Below are 18315 nucleotides of genomic sequence, written 5' to 3' on the forward strand. Positions count from 1 at the left end.
GTTGTCCTACCAGTTACACTCTTATCCCATCTAACTTGCCACCGATCCATTAATTTCTTAATGATATTTTTCTTTTCCTTTTTAATTCCCACAGAGAGATTATTAGCAATGCCCATAAAAGAAATCTGTTTACCTTTACGCTTTAGAGCTTACCTTAAGCTCTAAAAGTTACTACTAAATCTAATGGAAGAGTCCCTGCAATTACTTGTAGGGCATCAGTTGACACTGTTTTACACACCCGCAAGATAGTTAACAACATAATTCTCTGTATGGACAATAACTTCTGGCGAAATCTAACGATTTTTTTTAGATCATAGGAGGGTTATTCAAATAACATTCTATTTTTAACACCGAGGAACTTAAGACTGCTTATAATACTGTATAGATCATTTTAAGAATCTAATAAATCACGTGAAATTGTGTGTAATTTGTGGTCAATTTGCTCGATTTGCTGGATGAAAAACCCGATAAATACTCCCACCTTGACGGTGATTCGCAGGCAGACCTGTTCCAGGTGAGGTGAAAGGACAACGCTCATAGCCACTTCGCTACTAACGAGGGCCAAAGAAACTGCGCAAAAAATATTAAATGATTTCCTATTAAAAGTTTATCATCCTAACTTTTGCATTTGCAAAATCATTGGTGATATTATCTGTAAAAACGATATATTTGATACGTCAGATTACCTATGATGTGTAACAATGTAAATCGGAAAAGATGTAGATCTCAATCAAATGCTATTGAGAACCACTTCCTACTTCCTTTTCAAAAATCACATGCCAACTTAGAACATCTTTCTTGCTTTAACAACTTTGATGGGTCCGTGATACAACATTATGAAACATTTCCTGAAATTTGGTCCGATATTCTTCTTTAAAATGGAAACGGGCTATTTCATGCACGACTGCGTTTACCAGAGAGGTATGTCTATAAAGAAATCTCAAATTGTAGGCTGTTATGAGCTTGTATTGGTTTTCTTTTTGTGTGACGTCACATGGTCCTTATTGTGCGGAAGAACTTTCCTATTGTTGTTGAATATGACCGTTTATATTACAACTGGCGGTAGACAAAATAGCTCATGAGTAGAAGGAAGGCAGTTGATGGATGCTTTCTGCTCAATTACATCTCGCTAAAGTTTTTTTTTATTGTTATTTTTTGCGACTTCAGCACCGCTTTCGGTGCAGTGAACTTAGGTTGAGATGCTGTTAACGGCTGAATTCAAGTAAAAAACAGACATTTTACGATGTCTGATTATAGAGTTCACCTTCCAGGAAAAGATGGACTAACTTTTATCATAAACTTTTCCTTTACTGTAATTCCTTTATCCAATCAATCTTTTCAAATGATCCATAGCTTAGAATGATGGCCTTAAATGTCTGCTAGCAATTTCTCAACAAAATAATAAATATAAATGTCGCTTAATGCTTGGAAAATTAAATAGTACCAATTCAGAACGACAGTACTTGTACGGTACATTGAAAATATCTTATTACACTTCATCTAACAACCAGTTCGAACGGGAATCGAAACTGGACCTCTCTAGACTAGTGACAAATGACCAGGGTCTTTTGCAGGATAACTCCTAGAATTCAGGGAGCCTGGATGTAAGCTTAATGTTGAGGAAAAGAACAGCAAGGAATAAATAAATAAATAAATAAATAAATCTTTATTGTGAAGTAGAGCTATACAGCACAATATCCCATCACGGCGACGAGCGCCAGGGGTAGTATAGCAGTTAGAGAAAAGATAAGTACAGCGAACAAATACAAAATGCTACAAAATACAGTTTACAAATTCAAAAGGCTACAAAATACCGCGAACAAATTCAAAAGGCTACAAAAATACAGCGAACAAATACAAAAGGCTACAAAGTACCGATCACATATACAAAAGCAATACAAATACAGCATAAAAACGCAGAGCTAGACGTAAATACAGAAATAAATACAAATTGGCCATATATCAGGGTTCAAGGGCTTTGATAACGTTGTGTCTGTCCTTCTTCTTACTTATTATGCTGTCGATGTCGGCGTCCACACGGTTGAGGGCAGCGAGCATCTGCTTGGGAAGAAATCTGTCAGTGAGTACAAGCCTGTTGTGGTGAGCCACGAGTGCTGGTGCCGACCTTAGGCTTGGCTGTGGAATCCTCCAAGAGCAAGCGTTCCAAATATTTGGAGATGATATCTGGCCTGTGATGAGTTTGGCTGTGAAGACCAGCCTCTTTTCCACGATCAGGAACTTCAACCTCGGGAAGAGTTCTCCTTGCCTGGGCCTAGGGCCCGTCTCACTACGAGGCCCGATTTACCACCCCTTTGGGATCGACTTTGACAAAAAGTAGTTTCCCCGTAATTTTATGGCATTTTACTGGGTACCTAGCACTTTAAGAAATTTCCTAGGAGAAGCAATCTGACATCGGCACAGGGAAAAACAAGTTCATGGTGCCGTACGACTCCTAATATTGATTTGACCTCTTGCGGAGTGTGAAATACATCTCCACAGATATGTTCTTATCATTATTATAACTTTTAACCTCACTGTGGTAAAATAATTTCAGCATAATGGCTTTCTATTCATCACTCACACACTTTTGGTGCACTTTGTGGCTCATCTGAAAATTATGGGTTCCAGCTTCTCCGCTCTAGTTCTTCACTGTGAGAACTTACTGTACTGTCACGAAGGATCTGGATACGTATGAGAACTTCATTTCTCTGGTGGAAATCAACCGTGGGCATAGCATTCACCTTTTCAGATGATGCTACACAATTTTAAAAGATTAACAGCTTAAGCAGAACTGTGGATAACGTTGTCTCTAAGCTGAACCGAAGCCCACGCCTTAATGTCGAGTACTCAGCCTCGAACTTCAGTGGGAACAGAACGATCGTTATGATCGAAAATCGAAAGCAATAAAGTGTACGAATTTTAAATATTAAACGATAAGTTGTACATTAGGATTTTATAGACTGTCAGATAGTATTCAGTTTTAAAAAATCATGCATCTTCAGTTATTAGTGTGATTTTTTTTTAAGAACACGATGAGTAAGTAACAGTGCATGAAATTCTTTTCAAGATTTAATTGTCAGGATTATATTTAAGTCAGCGACGGCTGGCTACAAAGGATGTTTTTTTTTTTTTGTATTTTTGCATTTATTACTGATTTATATCACCCTATTTCGTTTATCGCCGATTTGTATTTATTTTGCATTTATAACTGACGTTATAAATTATTAAATGTTATATAATGTACTCATATTTGTAAGTCCCGAACGAAGGGAAGTGACGCGCCACTTTCAAACTGGCTCTCATAGCTTAGATATGGCAAAAAAATCCACGCATGCGCACAGTGATGCTTTGGAACCTCGTCTACCCAAAGCACGAATGAATGTTGCAGATCAACACAAACTCCACTAGTCCGCGTGCTTTTGTTATTGTTCGCAATGGATAAGTCAATTTATTAAAAAATAAAACAATAATAAATCTTTTCAACTCTGTCATAATATAATAAAATTCAAATTCAATGATTAAACAGACCTCTATCTCTACTATTTCAATGTTATGAAGAGCAATGTTCTAACGGGGGGGGGGAGGAAACAACAACAAAAAACATTTTCCAGACCATAAGACACATTTTCTTGGAAAAACTTTCATCTTCAATCGCTTTCCTCAAAGCGGGAATGGTCCGTGAATTCTTAGAAAACGCTGTCTTTGAGATAACCCCAGAGATAAAAATCACATGGGTTTAAATCAGATGGCAATGGAGGCAACCCAAATCCTTTGCCATACATCTCAGTGCAGCGATTAGAAACAAGGCTGTTGTCAAATATTTCATCCAGGAATTCCAGGATTCCTACGCAGTGCTTTAAATTTCAAGCGCGTTAGCTAATAGTAATAATTCGTGATTTTTAAAAAACAGAAGAGCAGAACGCAATGAATTTTATTATCAAACTCAGAAATTTTCGTTTCTGCGCGCATCAGCCACATTGATTCAGCCATAATATACGGTATATGGAAACCTATGTGATATGTATGAAAAAAAAAAAATAATAATAATAATTGTAGGATTTCTATTAGTCCGATTGTAATTAAATTTGGGAAAGCTCGACAAATCATTCTAAAAGAAGGAAAGATAAAATTTCATAAAAATCCATGCACTGGAAGTCGAGTTATTACATGTGGACGGACGGACAAAGAAATAATAATTGTCAGATTTCTATAATTTCTATTTGTTCGATTTTAATAAAATTTGCAATAGCTCCACAGATCTTTTTAAAAGGCCCAAATATAAAATTCCATAAAAGTCCGTTCACTGAAATTCGAATTGTTACATGCGGACGGACATGGTGAAGACAATAAGCGCATTATGCATATATGCTAACTCGCCTAAAAATAAGATAGTTTATCAAGTGGCAACCCTACCTCTTTTGTCCTCATTTGAACTAAAATTGGAAGATTCGGTGACTACAGGAAGGAATATTTTTTTAAATTAACACGATTAACGCGGTAGCTAAAGCCCATCTATAAACTACAACACAGCGAGGGTTTTTGTGTATTTGACTAATAATAGCGTTTATAATAATCTGACAGATAAAAGATAGCTGTCTCAGGTCAAAGATGCATCATATAATCAGTTTTCCAGTGTTATTAAGAGGAAGTAATGGATGCACAGGGAAATTTCCAACTTCTATTCGCTGCACGCTATCTGAAAAACCAGCCAATAAATCTTACTTAAGCAACAAGTAGGTCTCAGAAGTAACGGAGATATATTTTTTTTTACTTCAGGTCAACGTTTGCTATTCAACCTCCTATTGTCATACAGCTTGATTCAGCTGATGTTACCTATAAATGGTTGACTGTCTCAGTTGTTTTTTACTTTTGGATATCGTATTGAAGAGGAAAATATCAGCAGAGTCGTTATACCTTTTAAAAGGCACCATTTATTACCTCTATGTATCGGACTGAAGTACATAAAAGTCATAAATTTTGTCCTCACACCAACTATTTTCTCATACCATCAACGATGATATTGCCATAGCAAGAAATAGCTAATTGGTATTGAAAATTAGTAGTTAAGGTCGAAACTATTACAAGGGTAGGAAGGTTGCCAACTATAAAGCTAGCGACCCTCTTCTAGGACTAAGAGCAACAGTATTATCAAGGATAAAGCGAAGAAATTTTAATATTCAGTGAATACAGCTGATAAATGTAAAAAGTACAAATGTTAACTCAAAAATGTTCCAGGAAGTAACTGTCGAACTTAACAGAAAAGAGAAAGAGGCATGTGATGAATATAAATTATCAGAGAACATTGAATAATACGACAGGTATCAATTAGTCTGTAATAGAGCGAGTGACTCAGCCAGTTATACGTGTTAAGGCAGACTATGGAAAGACTTTGGAAAAAAGTTCGGTTGTTTAAGAATATACACCACGGTACTGGGGTCATGAGATGTCTATCTATCGTAGCTGTAAATCAAAAGCGACAGATGGATGATGCTTCATCAAAGTCCAAAAGAATTTGATATTCCTCATAGATAGGATTAGCATCTACAAATTTAGTAAGACTTGGAGATTCAGTTCCTTCTCCCCACCCCGCTTTTCCGAGATGGAGACTTCCCACTCACTGGAGGGGGGAAGTAAATAAATCCTTTAATCTGCCTATAGCGTATTTTTTTCGCCTCCACATCATTCGTCCTCCTTCCTGATAATTGAAACCGGGAGAATTCGCTCTCATGTTCCTGAAACTAGTTCTGTACAATACTGTCTTTGTAACATGGCGCACTATTCTGCTGGAAGAACACATTTGTAGGTGGATATCTCAGCCATGGAGGGGTGCGCCTGGTTGGAAATAATTTCCAGATAACCTGCAGCATCCAAGTTTTGCTACACTGGTATTAAGGAGCTCAATATGCACTGATGCTCAATATGACTGTCGCCCCCTCGCGAATTACTTTCCTAATTCTACTAAGGTTGTTTTAGAATTGTCGTATACTGCCACCCTGTAATGAAGCTCTACCTCCTGGCATTCTAGGAGAGAACCTGTTTGGTGCTTTTGCCACGTTTCCAACTTCATATAACCTTTTTAGCAAACGCGATACCACAGCAACAAAGAGGACACTTGCCTTTTTTTGGCAATTGGTGTATTATTATGCCCTACATTATCCTTTCTGATTAAATTAGCTCTTGTCATGATGCCAGATTTCCATATTGTCTTGATACATGAATTTAAAAAGAAATTTATTATACAGCGGATACCTAAAGCTCCAAATTTCTCCGATTTATTCACCCTTAGTGTTATCCCTTAAGTTAAAAAAAAAAATGTCATCCTTGTCAAATTACCCGAATCAGTCAGTGAGACTGAGTGACGTCACTCGACTGGACCAAGAATGTATTTGTTACCGAGTTAACCAAAGCCTGGCAAAAACAAAATCTTTGAATTTCCATTGCAGTGTTAATAAACTTTAGAAATAGATTATCCACATGATTGATTTAGATTATTTCGTCTGGGTCGTTAGCACAGCGAAACTATTTATACGGGAAAGAACACCCTACAATGCCCTCTCAAAATAAAATGAGCACCAACAGAGATCGACCAGTCTTTATTTTTGCTCTTTTTTTGCGTCAAGGCAAGTAAGGCCCCAAGGAGTCATCGTTTCCGGTATCTTAGATGCGTTCACCCAAAAAAATATCATTCGCTTGTCGTTTCTACATTTGGGGAGTTGACGGCGAGGTGACACAGAGCGAACCACGTGACCGAGTGAACGAGGTTAACCGTAAGTCTTAAAAACTGGCCGTCTGGAACTATTCATGAGGCCATTGTGTCAAACAGAAACAATACAGAGCATGACAAGACACCGGTCTCAATGGAAACGAATGCTGCCCAGCAAACAGGAAATAACAATACACTATTAATGAACAGGCGAGAGGCAGTGACACCATTTTACACGGATGAACGGAGTTCGGAACGTCGAGGCGTGTCTCGGAACTGGAACTCTTTGATTTGTAGAGACTCACACGATGTCGTCCTTAATATATTTCAGCTACTCCCAACATGGGAAAGGATTTACTTTCATTTTCACGAAACAAATGCTCCACATAAATTCCAGTTCCTCCCCAGGGGTTTGACCCTTGACTACCAATTCAACTTTAGATTAATTGCGTTTAAAGTGAACGCAATTAATTTTACTATCGAATTGTGTGTGCATTTTGGAGTGTGCAGAAGATTATCAGCTGTTCATTAGCCTCGTTGTTGCCTTGGGAGGCATTGACCAGGATAAGCGAGACGCTTTCCTTTGCCCTAAAAACAGGACCTCCACGTTAAACCAGCTGACTGTTATCGTCCCAGACTCTCAGGGAAGGAGGAATCTGCAGCAATGTGAGCTAACTATGAGAACCAGGAAATAACGATCCCTTATCCCGATGCTCTTTTATACGGTGTTCCTTTTAAAACCGAGCGAGCGGGTAAATACCGAGGTGTGGCAGCTTGAGATTAGCCAGCGCCTGCTGCTACCAAACATCCGCCCACCCCCTTTTTTTTTTTTGCAACTAACGCATTCACCGCAGCCTAAATTGATGATTTAGGCAGATATCCAATAAAGATATATTCGAGCATTGTTTCTGTCTCTATTGAAACAATGAAGCATAATCTGGTCAAAAATCATTGAGAAATTTGCGCTTAAAATCACAGTACCGTAATTGGTATTGTACCAGCAACAGTTCGTAATCATTATAATGTAGACATTGCACTCTCAGAAGATCTGCCTGATTGTTAGAGGTTGGTAATTCAAAAAAGTAGGTTTACGTTGATGCACGAAAAGCTTAAATAGGATATGCACTTCAACTCATGCTTTAATTTTCAAAATTATGCTTGTTTAACGCGTGCGTGTATAATAATAATGTATAAATAATATTTTATGAGTTTTTAAGAAACATAAGATTAATAAAAGTTTAGTTTGTATGTTTTTTTGCGCTTTTTTTCATCTCAGTTTTCAATTTTTGTTTATTTAATGCAAGCTCCAGATCATTGTACTATGTTCTAGACTCGTTTTGGCAGACGTAAAAAACAATAGCGCATGATCACTGTCAACAGCATTTCAAAAAGCATTCTCAACAGCAACGCATCATTAATGATTTACAACACGTTATGCACGAATAATTGTCGTTTTCTCTGCTTTCAAAGATCCGTTAAATTGGACCTGCTGTGTACGCTACAGGAAAAGCATTCTGTTTTCTGTTTTTCGTCCTGAAACACTTTTTATGCAGCTGGCTCTAAAAAAAAAAAAAAAGAACTCAGCGGAAGGGGGAGGACTGTTATATCTCCCTCCTCACAAGTTCATTCGATTATATCGTTCGAATGATATAATCGAATGAAATAGTCAAGTGATTTACCATAATTGAATTAATCATTCGAATGATTTTCTTTTTTTGAAATAATCGAATGATTTGCTATGATTAAAAAGAATAGAATGATTTGCTATGATTAAAAAGAATAGAATGATTTGCTATAATCGGTTATGCCCGTCGCTGCATAGAACACAACAATGAGATAAAATCACATCATTTATACTGACTCAATAAGTGCAAAGTAAAAAGGAGACCGGGCACCCAGGACTGTCATTATCCCAACGGATTCCTCTGGCACTTGGAACCTTTCAGAGGGCTCATCTCTCTTCTTCTGTGATTACTATTTGCAAACTTCGTTTGTAATCTACTGTGTAGGCATTGTTTTTAAAAATTCTCAATGAAGTTTATTATTAAGTGTATTATTATTTCTAATAATAATATAATAATAGACATTAAAACTTGAATATATATATAGGGTGTCCATAAAAGATCTGAGCAATTTCATGCAGGACCCACCCGAGGGATAGAGACCAAAAGTTAAGGTCTCCTCCTGCGGAAACCAACATGAATATTTCTTTCTGTAGTGGTCATTCGGCTCCATCTTGAATCGTCCGTAGGAAATCTTGTTGAGCCTCCTCCTCCTAGAGCAAATTTTTGGGTGCGCTGTTGAGCAACCTCCTAGAAGCGGATCTGGATAACTAGAGTGTGTTGAGTCTAGAGTGAAACAGTTGATTTGGGCGTCTTCTTCTCTATGGACCCCGTATCTCTGTCTTTTCCCACCCTGCTTTCAGTCTCCCCCTTGCCGACCGGGCTAGCTGGGTTGGTAAAGTTTTTGTTTCTGCTTTTTGTTTCAATTATTACTGAATTCAGAATCATACTTAAAGTTCAATGGGAATAATCGAGCTATCGATGGCGCCAAACTATACAAAGAACACACAATGATTGCAAACATATATTTGTGTGATAATACAGCTTTGGCTGCGTTAAAATTTATCTATGAAAATAATGGTTTAATAAAGTATAAATTACATAAAATAAAAATTACAAAGTTGAAATAGTTTATTTATTGATATATGTTTATTGCATATACCAATAAAAGGCTCGGTACAATTAATTGTACCGGATCTCGTACCACGTCCTCTTGAATAACACAGTTGGTAGAATCGCCGTCCTCCCCACACTTGTGGAAAAACCTTGAGTTCAATCCCATCTGTGACTGGAGGAATTTTTATGGATCTTTTTCACAACGTGGCTCAGTTAGTCGGTCTCAGGCGAGGGTAGCAAGGTTTTTTTCTCTCGGAAACTTTGGTTTTTCGTCCAGCAAACAGAAAATCGACCTTAGAACACACAGAGTTTACAGACAATATAGAGGGAGCAATATGGCCTTAGTCGTGATGCTCCTAGAACCCAACAACAACGAACTGGACAAGCAAAACAAGCACAAAACAACATTAAAAAATCACAAAACCAGTATAAGCATACATAAATTTTCCAGCTGATCAGCTTTCCTGTTTATATTTGCATAATTCAATGCCCTCCAATTATCATATTCCACTTTGCTTTGATAAACACTTTCTTCCCGTACTTGCTTGTCTCAAACGAGGTCGCCGATGTTCTCCAAAGAGGAAGAGTCTACTTCCGCATATGTCAGATCACGTTTTTGCAATTAAACTAGTTTTCAATCGATCACTTAATTCATCGTCTCTTAATACGAATCAAATAAAAAAAATAAAATAAAAAAAAACAACGAGTAATTTTTGACACTCAGAGCTGCTCGTTTAGTGCAGCTCTGAAAAACGAACAAAAATTCAATTATGGCAGTCATTAAACTTCGCACAAGGAAAAATGATCCCAGATTTAGAAACAATAATTTCTTTTTTTTTTTAACTCTTATTTATCGGGAGGGAAAAAAAAACATTTAAAAAAGTCAATTTAGGGCGCCCTCTTTCCACCTTTAAAAAAGAAATTTTATTCGACCTAAACAAATCTACTTTTGTATTGTGGTCAATGTACCAACAGCCACAAAGCCGTACACAAAGCCAAATAATTATTTGACCACGCATGCGCAAAACGAACCATTACTACAACAGTCAATAAGCCTTTTGTGGCCGAATCATTGTTTGTATTCGCAATTTCGGAGCTAATTTGCATATACAAGTAATATTTATGGCATGGCCAGGTACATCATCGTGCTCAAAGAAGAAGTGCACTTGGATGCTTGCAAATAGAGCTTTCTTTTAGGTTAATTTTGCTGGTTGAAACTTCTGGGTAAACAAACATTAAATATGTTCCCGGGAAAGAGAAGGCTAACAGCTTTTCACAGAAGGTGCCATAAATTTTGTTCTTCTTAGAAAGCTGTTATTAACTTTTCCCAGTTTCCATGAACAAATGAATATTGATACCATGTCACGCTCGCACCTCTGCTCATCTTTTTCATTCTTTCTCCCCCACATCCCTGCCCACCCATCTGTCTGTCTGTCTTTTCGTTTCCTCGTCCTCTCCATACACATTACAACAAGAACAAATGTCTCTCCGAACACCAACTCTGAAAACAAGCAAAACACGGCTTGAAGAGAAAGATAAAGTCACATCCTCCATGACTTCAACTACCACGTAAATCACGACACCGTTTACCACTTTTTTCGAAGAACGGAAGAGATTAGTCAAGCTACTAGGCCGAAGGTCACACTTGGAACTTCCGGCTCTGATGGAAACTTATATAATCAAAAATATTAACTTACTCTTAGTTGATATAAGCCGTTGATAGAATTGTATCTGAGAGAGGGCCGAGTTGAGTTATCTTTTCTCCTGGGGTGAGATGTGATTGTGACAAACTTATTTACAAAAGTTTAAAAATCATAAAACATACATTTGATTATTCTTTGAATCTTCCGGTACACATTACCAAACATTTCTCTCCTGTATATTTTATTTGGAGATAGTTTCTTTTGGGACCATGTTCAAATTATTAAAAAAAACTTAACAGTATTTTAAAGGGGGAACCTCCCAGAGTGTCTAACTGTGTCATGCTCCACTTGAGTTTTGGTTCTTCCCCATCTATTCTCCGTTTCATCACCCCTGGGCAGGTAATCAAACTTTCCACCATAGGCGCATCCAGTCTATTGTTAATGCCAGAGTTAAAATGTTTCTTGTAATGATGATGATATGCATCCAAGGGGTGATGTCTAGATTAGCATATAGGACCGCTTTTGAAATGGTAAATGGTTTCCCGGCAATCGTATTTAGCCATCTCAGGATCCAGTATCCCACGCTCAGGAAAGACTTGATGCTACTCTCAGGGCTCGATGACTAGATAGTTGATGCATACAACGGAATTGGTGTAACACATTTAAGAATGTAATAGATTATTAGGTGAGGACTTCTGAAGCCGGTGAATTCCAGTCTAGTGATCCAGGGTGCTGCGTACGTCTTCTTTTTTATTCAAAGTGAAATATGAAGATTAATTTTTCATTCCACTTAAGCCCGAGATCGACATATGAGGGAACTTTTGTACTCTGCTACCATTCACAAATATTGTAGTTTCGTTTTCATTATTTTTGTTGGTGAGGACTTACGCAAAGGTAACACGATCTTTTAATGGTATGAGCGGACACCGTTCATACCAACAGAACATACCCCATACCATGATACTACCTCCAGCCGCTTGAGGGATGAACACGAGACCTTTTAGATTCATGACTTCATGGGGGTAGGAGGCTTTCACGCTACATTTCCATCATAATAAACCTACTCTAATAAAAACACCTTTCTGAAAATCAGCAATATCACCTGTGTTACTCATGACTGGATCGTCTAAGAAACCCCATGAAAGCGTAGAGTATTTATTTGATACCAAGGAAGGTGAAAAATATGACACCTCACCTTCCATTTGTATACCGTACGTGTAATTATCTGCTGAAGAAAATTGCAAAAGGTTCCTAATTTTTTGGCTAGAGAGTGTATATACTTTATAACACCAAAAGCTCAGCTCTTTTCAAAAGTGCTACCCCGAGGCAATCGCACTTCGGCCCGCTCCTGGTTGGATAAAATATGTATGATATATCTTGATTCTATTATTGGCCCTCATGGGTAGCACAGTTGGTAGTATCACCGTCTTCCCCAAACCGGGTGGAAAAGACCTGAGTTCGAGTTCCATCTATGACGGGAGGAATTTTTATGGGCCTTTTTCACAACGTGGCTGAATTAGTTGGTCTCAAATGAGAGTATCATGGGTTTTTCCTCCCGAAATTCGAGTTTTTTATTCAACAAAGAGAAAATCGACCTCCAAACGCACGTAATTTACAGACAATATACGCAGATCAACATGGCCTGAGTCGCTAATGCTCTTAAAACCTCCACAGCAACAACAACAAAAATAGATTATATTATTTAAAAAAGAAAAAAAATCTTTTTTTAGGATGACTGAAATCTCCTTTCTGCACTTCGTTTTACTGAGCTGTAGCCGAGTGGGCAGGAGCGGGAGTGCAGTAGCACACGCTCTTTGAGTAGACCCGGGGTTCAAGCCCCTGACTGCTGAATACGGTCGATCTGCCAACCCGCACTGGACCAGCGTGGTAGATTATGGTCCATTTCCCTCAGCATGAATTGTTGAGGAGGCTTCCATCTTGCAGTGGGTTGATAATGGCTGCACTTTTTTTTTTTTTTTTTACTTTGCTGGATGGCAAGGGCGGGGTAACAGTCCATGGATTTCTCCAGGATTTTCAACTGGATTGATTATAAATGAGAAAGGAGAAAATGAAATGAGATATTATTTATCATTTTTATTTCAAGCTCCTTTACTAAACTGGATGCACGTTCATGCTTCTAATAGGCTTTAAATATCCCTCAGACTATATTTCTAGACAACGAACCATCGTTACTGGAGTCCCCAAAGGTTCTCTCCTGGGATGCCTCCTAGGAGAAATCCTTCTTTTTTTACTATTTTGATATCATGGTTGAGTGGAAGAAAACAGAGTAGTAATCAATGGACGCTGCTATTCGTGGGCTAATGTTATTAGTGGAGTCCCACAGCGTTCGGTGTTGGGCCCACTGTTGTTTTGTATATCTATCAATGATATTGATGAAGGTATATCAGGCTTAGTGTCGAAGTTTGCAGATGATACAAAGGTTGGCAAGGTTGTTAATGACAGTAATGGCAGTGTGCTACTGCAACAGGATCTAAAAAATTTGGGCAGATGGGCTGAGAAGTGCCAACTGAAGTTTAACATTGACAAATACAAAGTACTGCATATGGGTATAAGTAACCCCAGAGGAACGTACCAACTGTGTGGTACTACACTTAGGGTGGTAGGAAATGAAAAAGACCTGGGAGTAATTGTGCAGCCAGATATGAAATTTTCAGAGCCGTGCAGACAGGCTGCAAGAGCAGGTCAATGATATATAGGAATTTTGCTAGTAGTGAAAATGAGGTGATTATCCCTTTGTATAAGGCAATGGTCAGGCCACGCATTGAGTACTGCATACAGGTCTGGAGGCCTCATTTTAGGAAGAACGTAGAGTTGCTTGAGCGTCTACAGAGAAGGGCGACAAGATTGGTGAGGGGTACAAAGGGATCCTCTTACCAAGAAAGGCTTAAGTTCTGCAAACTGCAGCGACTGGAGACTAGGCACCTGCGAGGTGATCTGATTGAGGTGTATAAGGCCTTGAATGGATTGAGCAAGCTCAATGCTAAGGGGATTTTTCCGCTTGCCCAGATTAATCGACTGAGGGGACATAAATTCAAACTGAGGAAAGAGAGTTGTAGAATAGATGTGCGGAAATTTGCCTTTAGCCAGCGGATGGTTAATTGATGGAACAGAAGTTCCATCTGTCTTTGTGGAAGTCGATACCTTAAATGAATTCAAGGAGGAATTGGACAAACTTTTAGATGCTACATAAGCTGATACTTATGTAGCATCGCTTGTTTCTTGCATCACATGCCTATATAATACTGTTACTATCACTACTGTTATTAGAGCTTAAACCACTGTATCATGCGAAAACATTCACTAATTTAATCTACTTTCTTCTGTCAGATGAATGAAATGTTAACTGAAAAAGTGCGCTGCATTCGAGGTTATTACTACACTTAGCAAACAAATCATTAGCCAGATAAACGTAAAAGAATGTACTTTAGTGGGTTATCTGCGCTGTTCACTGCTTATTGCCAACATAAAATATTTCCGTATTGTATCGTGTCCATTGTAACTTCGCTTCGGCTTAATTGTATTGTTCATCTATTGTAAATAGGAAATGTCGCTTTCGGAATAGTTGAGCCAACTCATGATTCGACAATAACGGCCCTCAAGTCACGAAGTACAGAGGCACGCGGTCAACGGTACATTGTGCGAAACGAAAGTCCATTCTCTCACACGTACGATTTTCGCTGGTGAAAACTCATTTAGTTGTTTTTGTTTTTCTTTCGATGTTTTAGGAGTTCACCAAAGTGCCCATTTCCTCCCCCATAAACCTACATTTACAACGATGGAAATGAAAGCAGTTGTTCCAATTGTGTACAAACCAATCGTGACTGTTAAACAATAGTTTAATTAGTCACAGTATACGCATAAACATACTTCAAGTTTGTTCACCGGATATTTTTTTCTTTTTTTCGAAAGTTAATGTTCCACGTTCGAAGCTTAACATCCAGTTGTTACTCCATTCAATTATCCCTACTGGAAAAAAAAAACCATCGAAGATTTCAGTTACCATGACAACCAGCATCCACGATCCTCGCAGAGATGTCTCTTTCATTCATATTCAGTCCATCCATTCACATCGGTTAAAAAGAAAAAAAAAAGAAAATCTAACTTTATCTATCTGCCACCAGGTGGCGGTGTTATACCATCGGTGTATCGTGAACTCCGATGGCCCGTGTCCCGAACGCGTCACTACCTGGTACACCAGAACGCGACATGGAACGCTACGAGTCTGTATGCGGCCAGTTTCTGTCACGTGATAAACTTCAGGTACACCTTTTTGCGACCTCGACAAGTTTGCGTTCGCAGCCGAAGCTGCAGTCGTGAGCGGACGCTTGTACGGACTGGTTGCTAGATGCCGCTGTGAAACGGTTTGCGAGACTGGGATGTCACACCTGCCTCGGATAAAAAGACAGAGGGAAAGAAAAAGGGGGAGGACAGCTGGGTTACGTTATTACTCGAGTTCTTCTGCTCACTGAGATGCCGTGAGAGCTTCCAGATGTCCACCCCTCGGGATGCTAAGAATCTTCTGTAAGAAAGTGGGCCATCTTTGCTTCGTCTTTTGGATAATCGAGATTCCGAAATAGCATCTTGTGTTTTTTTTTTTTTTTTCCTTCGCCCCCGCCCGCCCATCTTTACCAGTTCATAACGAACGAGAGCGGCAGCGTAGGTCAACCAGGTGCAAGGTTATAGAGTGTCATTCATGGGAGATCCGCTTCCTGTTAATTGGCAACAGACGTTTCCGGAACGCACAGCTTTAGTAAACTCGCTCGGCCGTAGTAGTGAATTGTTTGAATTACCCGAGGGATGTTAGTGCAGCTGCCTAAGGGAGGGGGTGGGGGACTACTCCTGTAGCGTTCCGTACAAGCGCTCGTATATTGCTGACGTGCTGTGCCTCCGTACTTCACCCACGGCTTGTTCGGTATACACAAACGCCGTTTCCTTGGCAATCGCCAACTGTAATGAATGAAGCAAAAGAAAGTATTGGCTTGTGAAATCTACAACTATATGAGTAGCACGCGACCAGTAACTCACGTAGTATACGCGCGCGCGTGTGTGTGTTTTGTGACGTAGTGAACTTTTGTCATTCGTCTTCTGCCAGCTAAATCTACACGAGAGGACTTAGCCAGAAGAGAAATAGCAGCCATGAGCTACGTGTTGACTTAGCGTTTTTCGGCCATGGAGCCAATAGCACTTAGTTGGCTAGTAGCGTCTGCTACTTCTCCTTTAGTAGCCGTTTTGGCTCTGTGGACATTGTACGTCTTCCATACGTATCGACGTAGATGGCGGACTGTTGACCTCTTCCTTTTGGCCATAGCTACTCAGGAATTAGTGATGGCCCTGTTCGTCTTTGGCTTCGCCATTCTCAGTTTGATCAACCCAACTCTTGAAGCTGCTTGTGGATTTATCATATGGGGTTTAACAGCCACTCGTACTTTTCAAATTACTACCTTAACGTCTCTGGTATTGGACAGAGCCCTAACAGTCCGGTGGCCTTATCGTTATCGTTTCAGTGTACGAAGAAATCAGATTCGTTACCATATTGCTGTTCTGGCAGTGATTTCCATCTTCATTGGTGTTGCATCTGTGTTTGCTAGGACTGCGCAACAACTTGGTAATCGCAGTGACCCCTTATCTCCTGGAGTGTCGGCTAAGAAATCTATAAAGAACACCTGCTCTTTGCATCCCCTGATGTGGGACCTGAAATTTACAGTGTTTTTTCTTTGTCTTCACGGTGTCTTAGCTGTGGTGTCTCTCGTATGTTGGATTGATGTCGAAGTTCACAGATGTCGTAAGAAAACTTTGCCGGTTCCATCGCTTTCTCCTTCTACGGATATCTCCACGGATCCAGATAGAAAAATTGATGACGTGACCACCCCTATAGATGGAAGTCCAGCGGACTCAGCCAATGGAACTTCCAGTAGTACAAGTACCAACAGTATTCGCCCTTTACATAAACCAGGTAGACAAGCATCCAGAAGACCATACGGACCAGATAGAAGCAGTACCGACTTCCGCTGGACCGCTGTAGGGGTTGTGTCGCTGGTTGGATTTAGCGTTAGCCATCTTCCATATGTGGTAAGTTATATTGCATCTTATTTTCTATATTTATACAGTACTTGATTGCAATCGATCCAATTACCTTTGTTGTATGGCTCGCAAGTCATATCCATCACTTGGGCAACAAATTTTGTTTATTTTACTATATAAAATTTATTTTTGTGTAAAATATTTTATATAGCAAAATTTTATTTTTTGAGATAATTATTAATAATGCTATAAAATATGTTTTTTTAAATTATAATAATTACTAAACTCAATTTATAAGAACACCTTTTTTTCCCTAAGATGACTTTAAAATAGCAAAGACTGAATTTGTTATAAATAACCAGTTAAAAAAATTAATTTTTTTTTCAATTATCTGATCTGAGTTTGACGCACAAAAAAAAAAAAAAAAAAAAATCTTTTTGCTCTGAATTAAAAAAAAAAAATTCTTTTTGGCCTGAATTAAAATAAAAAGAATATTTTTTGTTGTTGTTATTGTGGTAAGTTACTGTTTATTACTATTATGTTGTTTTTGGTATTGTTATATTTTTGTTGTTGTTATTATTGTAGTAAGTTACTGTTTATTACTTATGTTGTTTTTGGTATTGTTATAATATTTCGTTCTGTAACATATTTTGATTGATTATGACTGGATACTATTATACAGTAACAAAGGAACTGGACAAATCGAGCAGTGTGCCATTAAGGGCAAGTTACTGCTCCGAATAGAGGTATGGTTGAGTGAGAGAAGACAGAAGTGGTTATTAATGGACGCTGCTTTTAGTGGATTAATGTTGTTAGTGTTAGAGGAGCTCTCCATGGATCAGTATTGAGCCCATTGTTGTCTTCTATATTTATTAATGATATTGATGAAGATATATCAGGCTTAATGTCTAAGTTTGCAGATGACACAATGGTTGGCAAGGTGGTTAATGACAGTAATCAAGGTAAGCTACTCAACATGATCTAGAAAAATTAAGCAGATGGGCTGAGAATTGGCAGTTGAAGTTGACCCTTGACAAATGTAAGGTACCTCATAAGGATAGCAGTAATCTCAGATTAACGTACCAGCCTACACTCAGGGTAATGGAAAATGAAAAAGACCTGGGGGGAATTGTACAGTCAGATATGAAGGTCTGTAAGCAGTGCAGACAGGCTGGCAGGACAGCTCATGAGGTTTTGTCAATGATATACAGGAACTTTGCTAACAGGGATAAGGAGGTGATTATACCAT

At 38.7% G+C, this 18315-nt stretch overlaps 1 protein-coding gene across 1 annotated transcript in view; it reads left to right on the top strand.

The window, feature by feature from the left end:
• Positions 1 to 15688: 15688 nt before the first annotated feature.
• LOC150076096 (uncharacterized) overlaps positions 15689 to 18315 on the top strand; it is a 50628-nt gene continuing 48001 nt past the window's right edge. Inside the window, exon 1 of the mRNA XM_090388159.1 lies at positions 15689 to 17114. Within this exon, the coding sequence (XP_090244285.1) occupies positions 16215 to 17114 (900 nt within the window). The 5' untranslated portion in view covers positions 15689 to 16214. The remainder of the gene's footprint in view (positions 17115 to 18315) is intronic.

The sequence above is a fragment of the Mastigoproctus giganteus genome, chromosome 13, assembly GCF_048544385.1.
Source record: "Mastigoproctus giganteus isolate SK-2022 chromosome 13, ASM4854438v1, whole genome shotgun sequence".
NCBI classification, from domain to species: Eukaryota; Metazoa; Arthropoda; class Arachnida; order Uropygi; family Thelyphonidae; genus Mastigoproctus; species Mastigoproctus giganteus.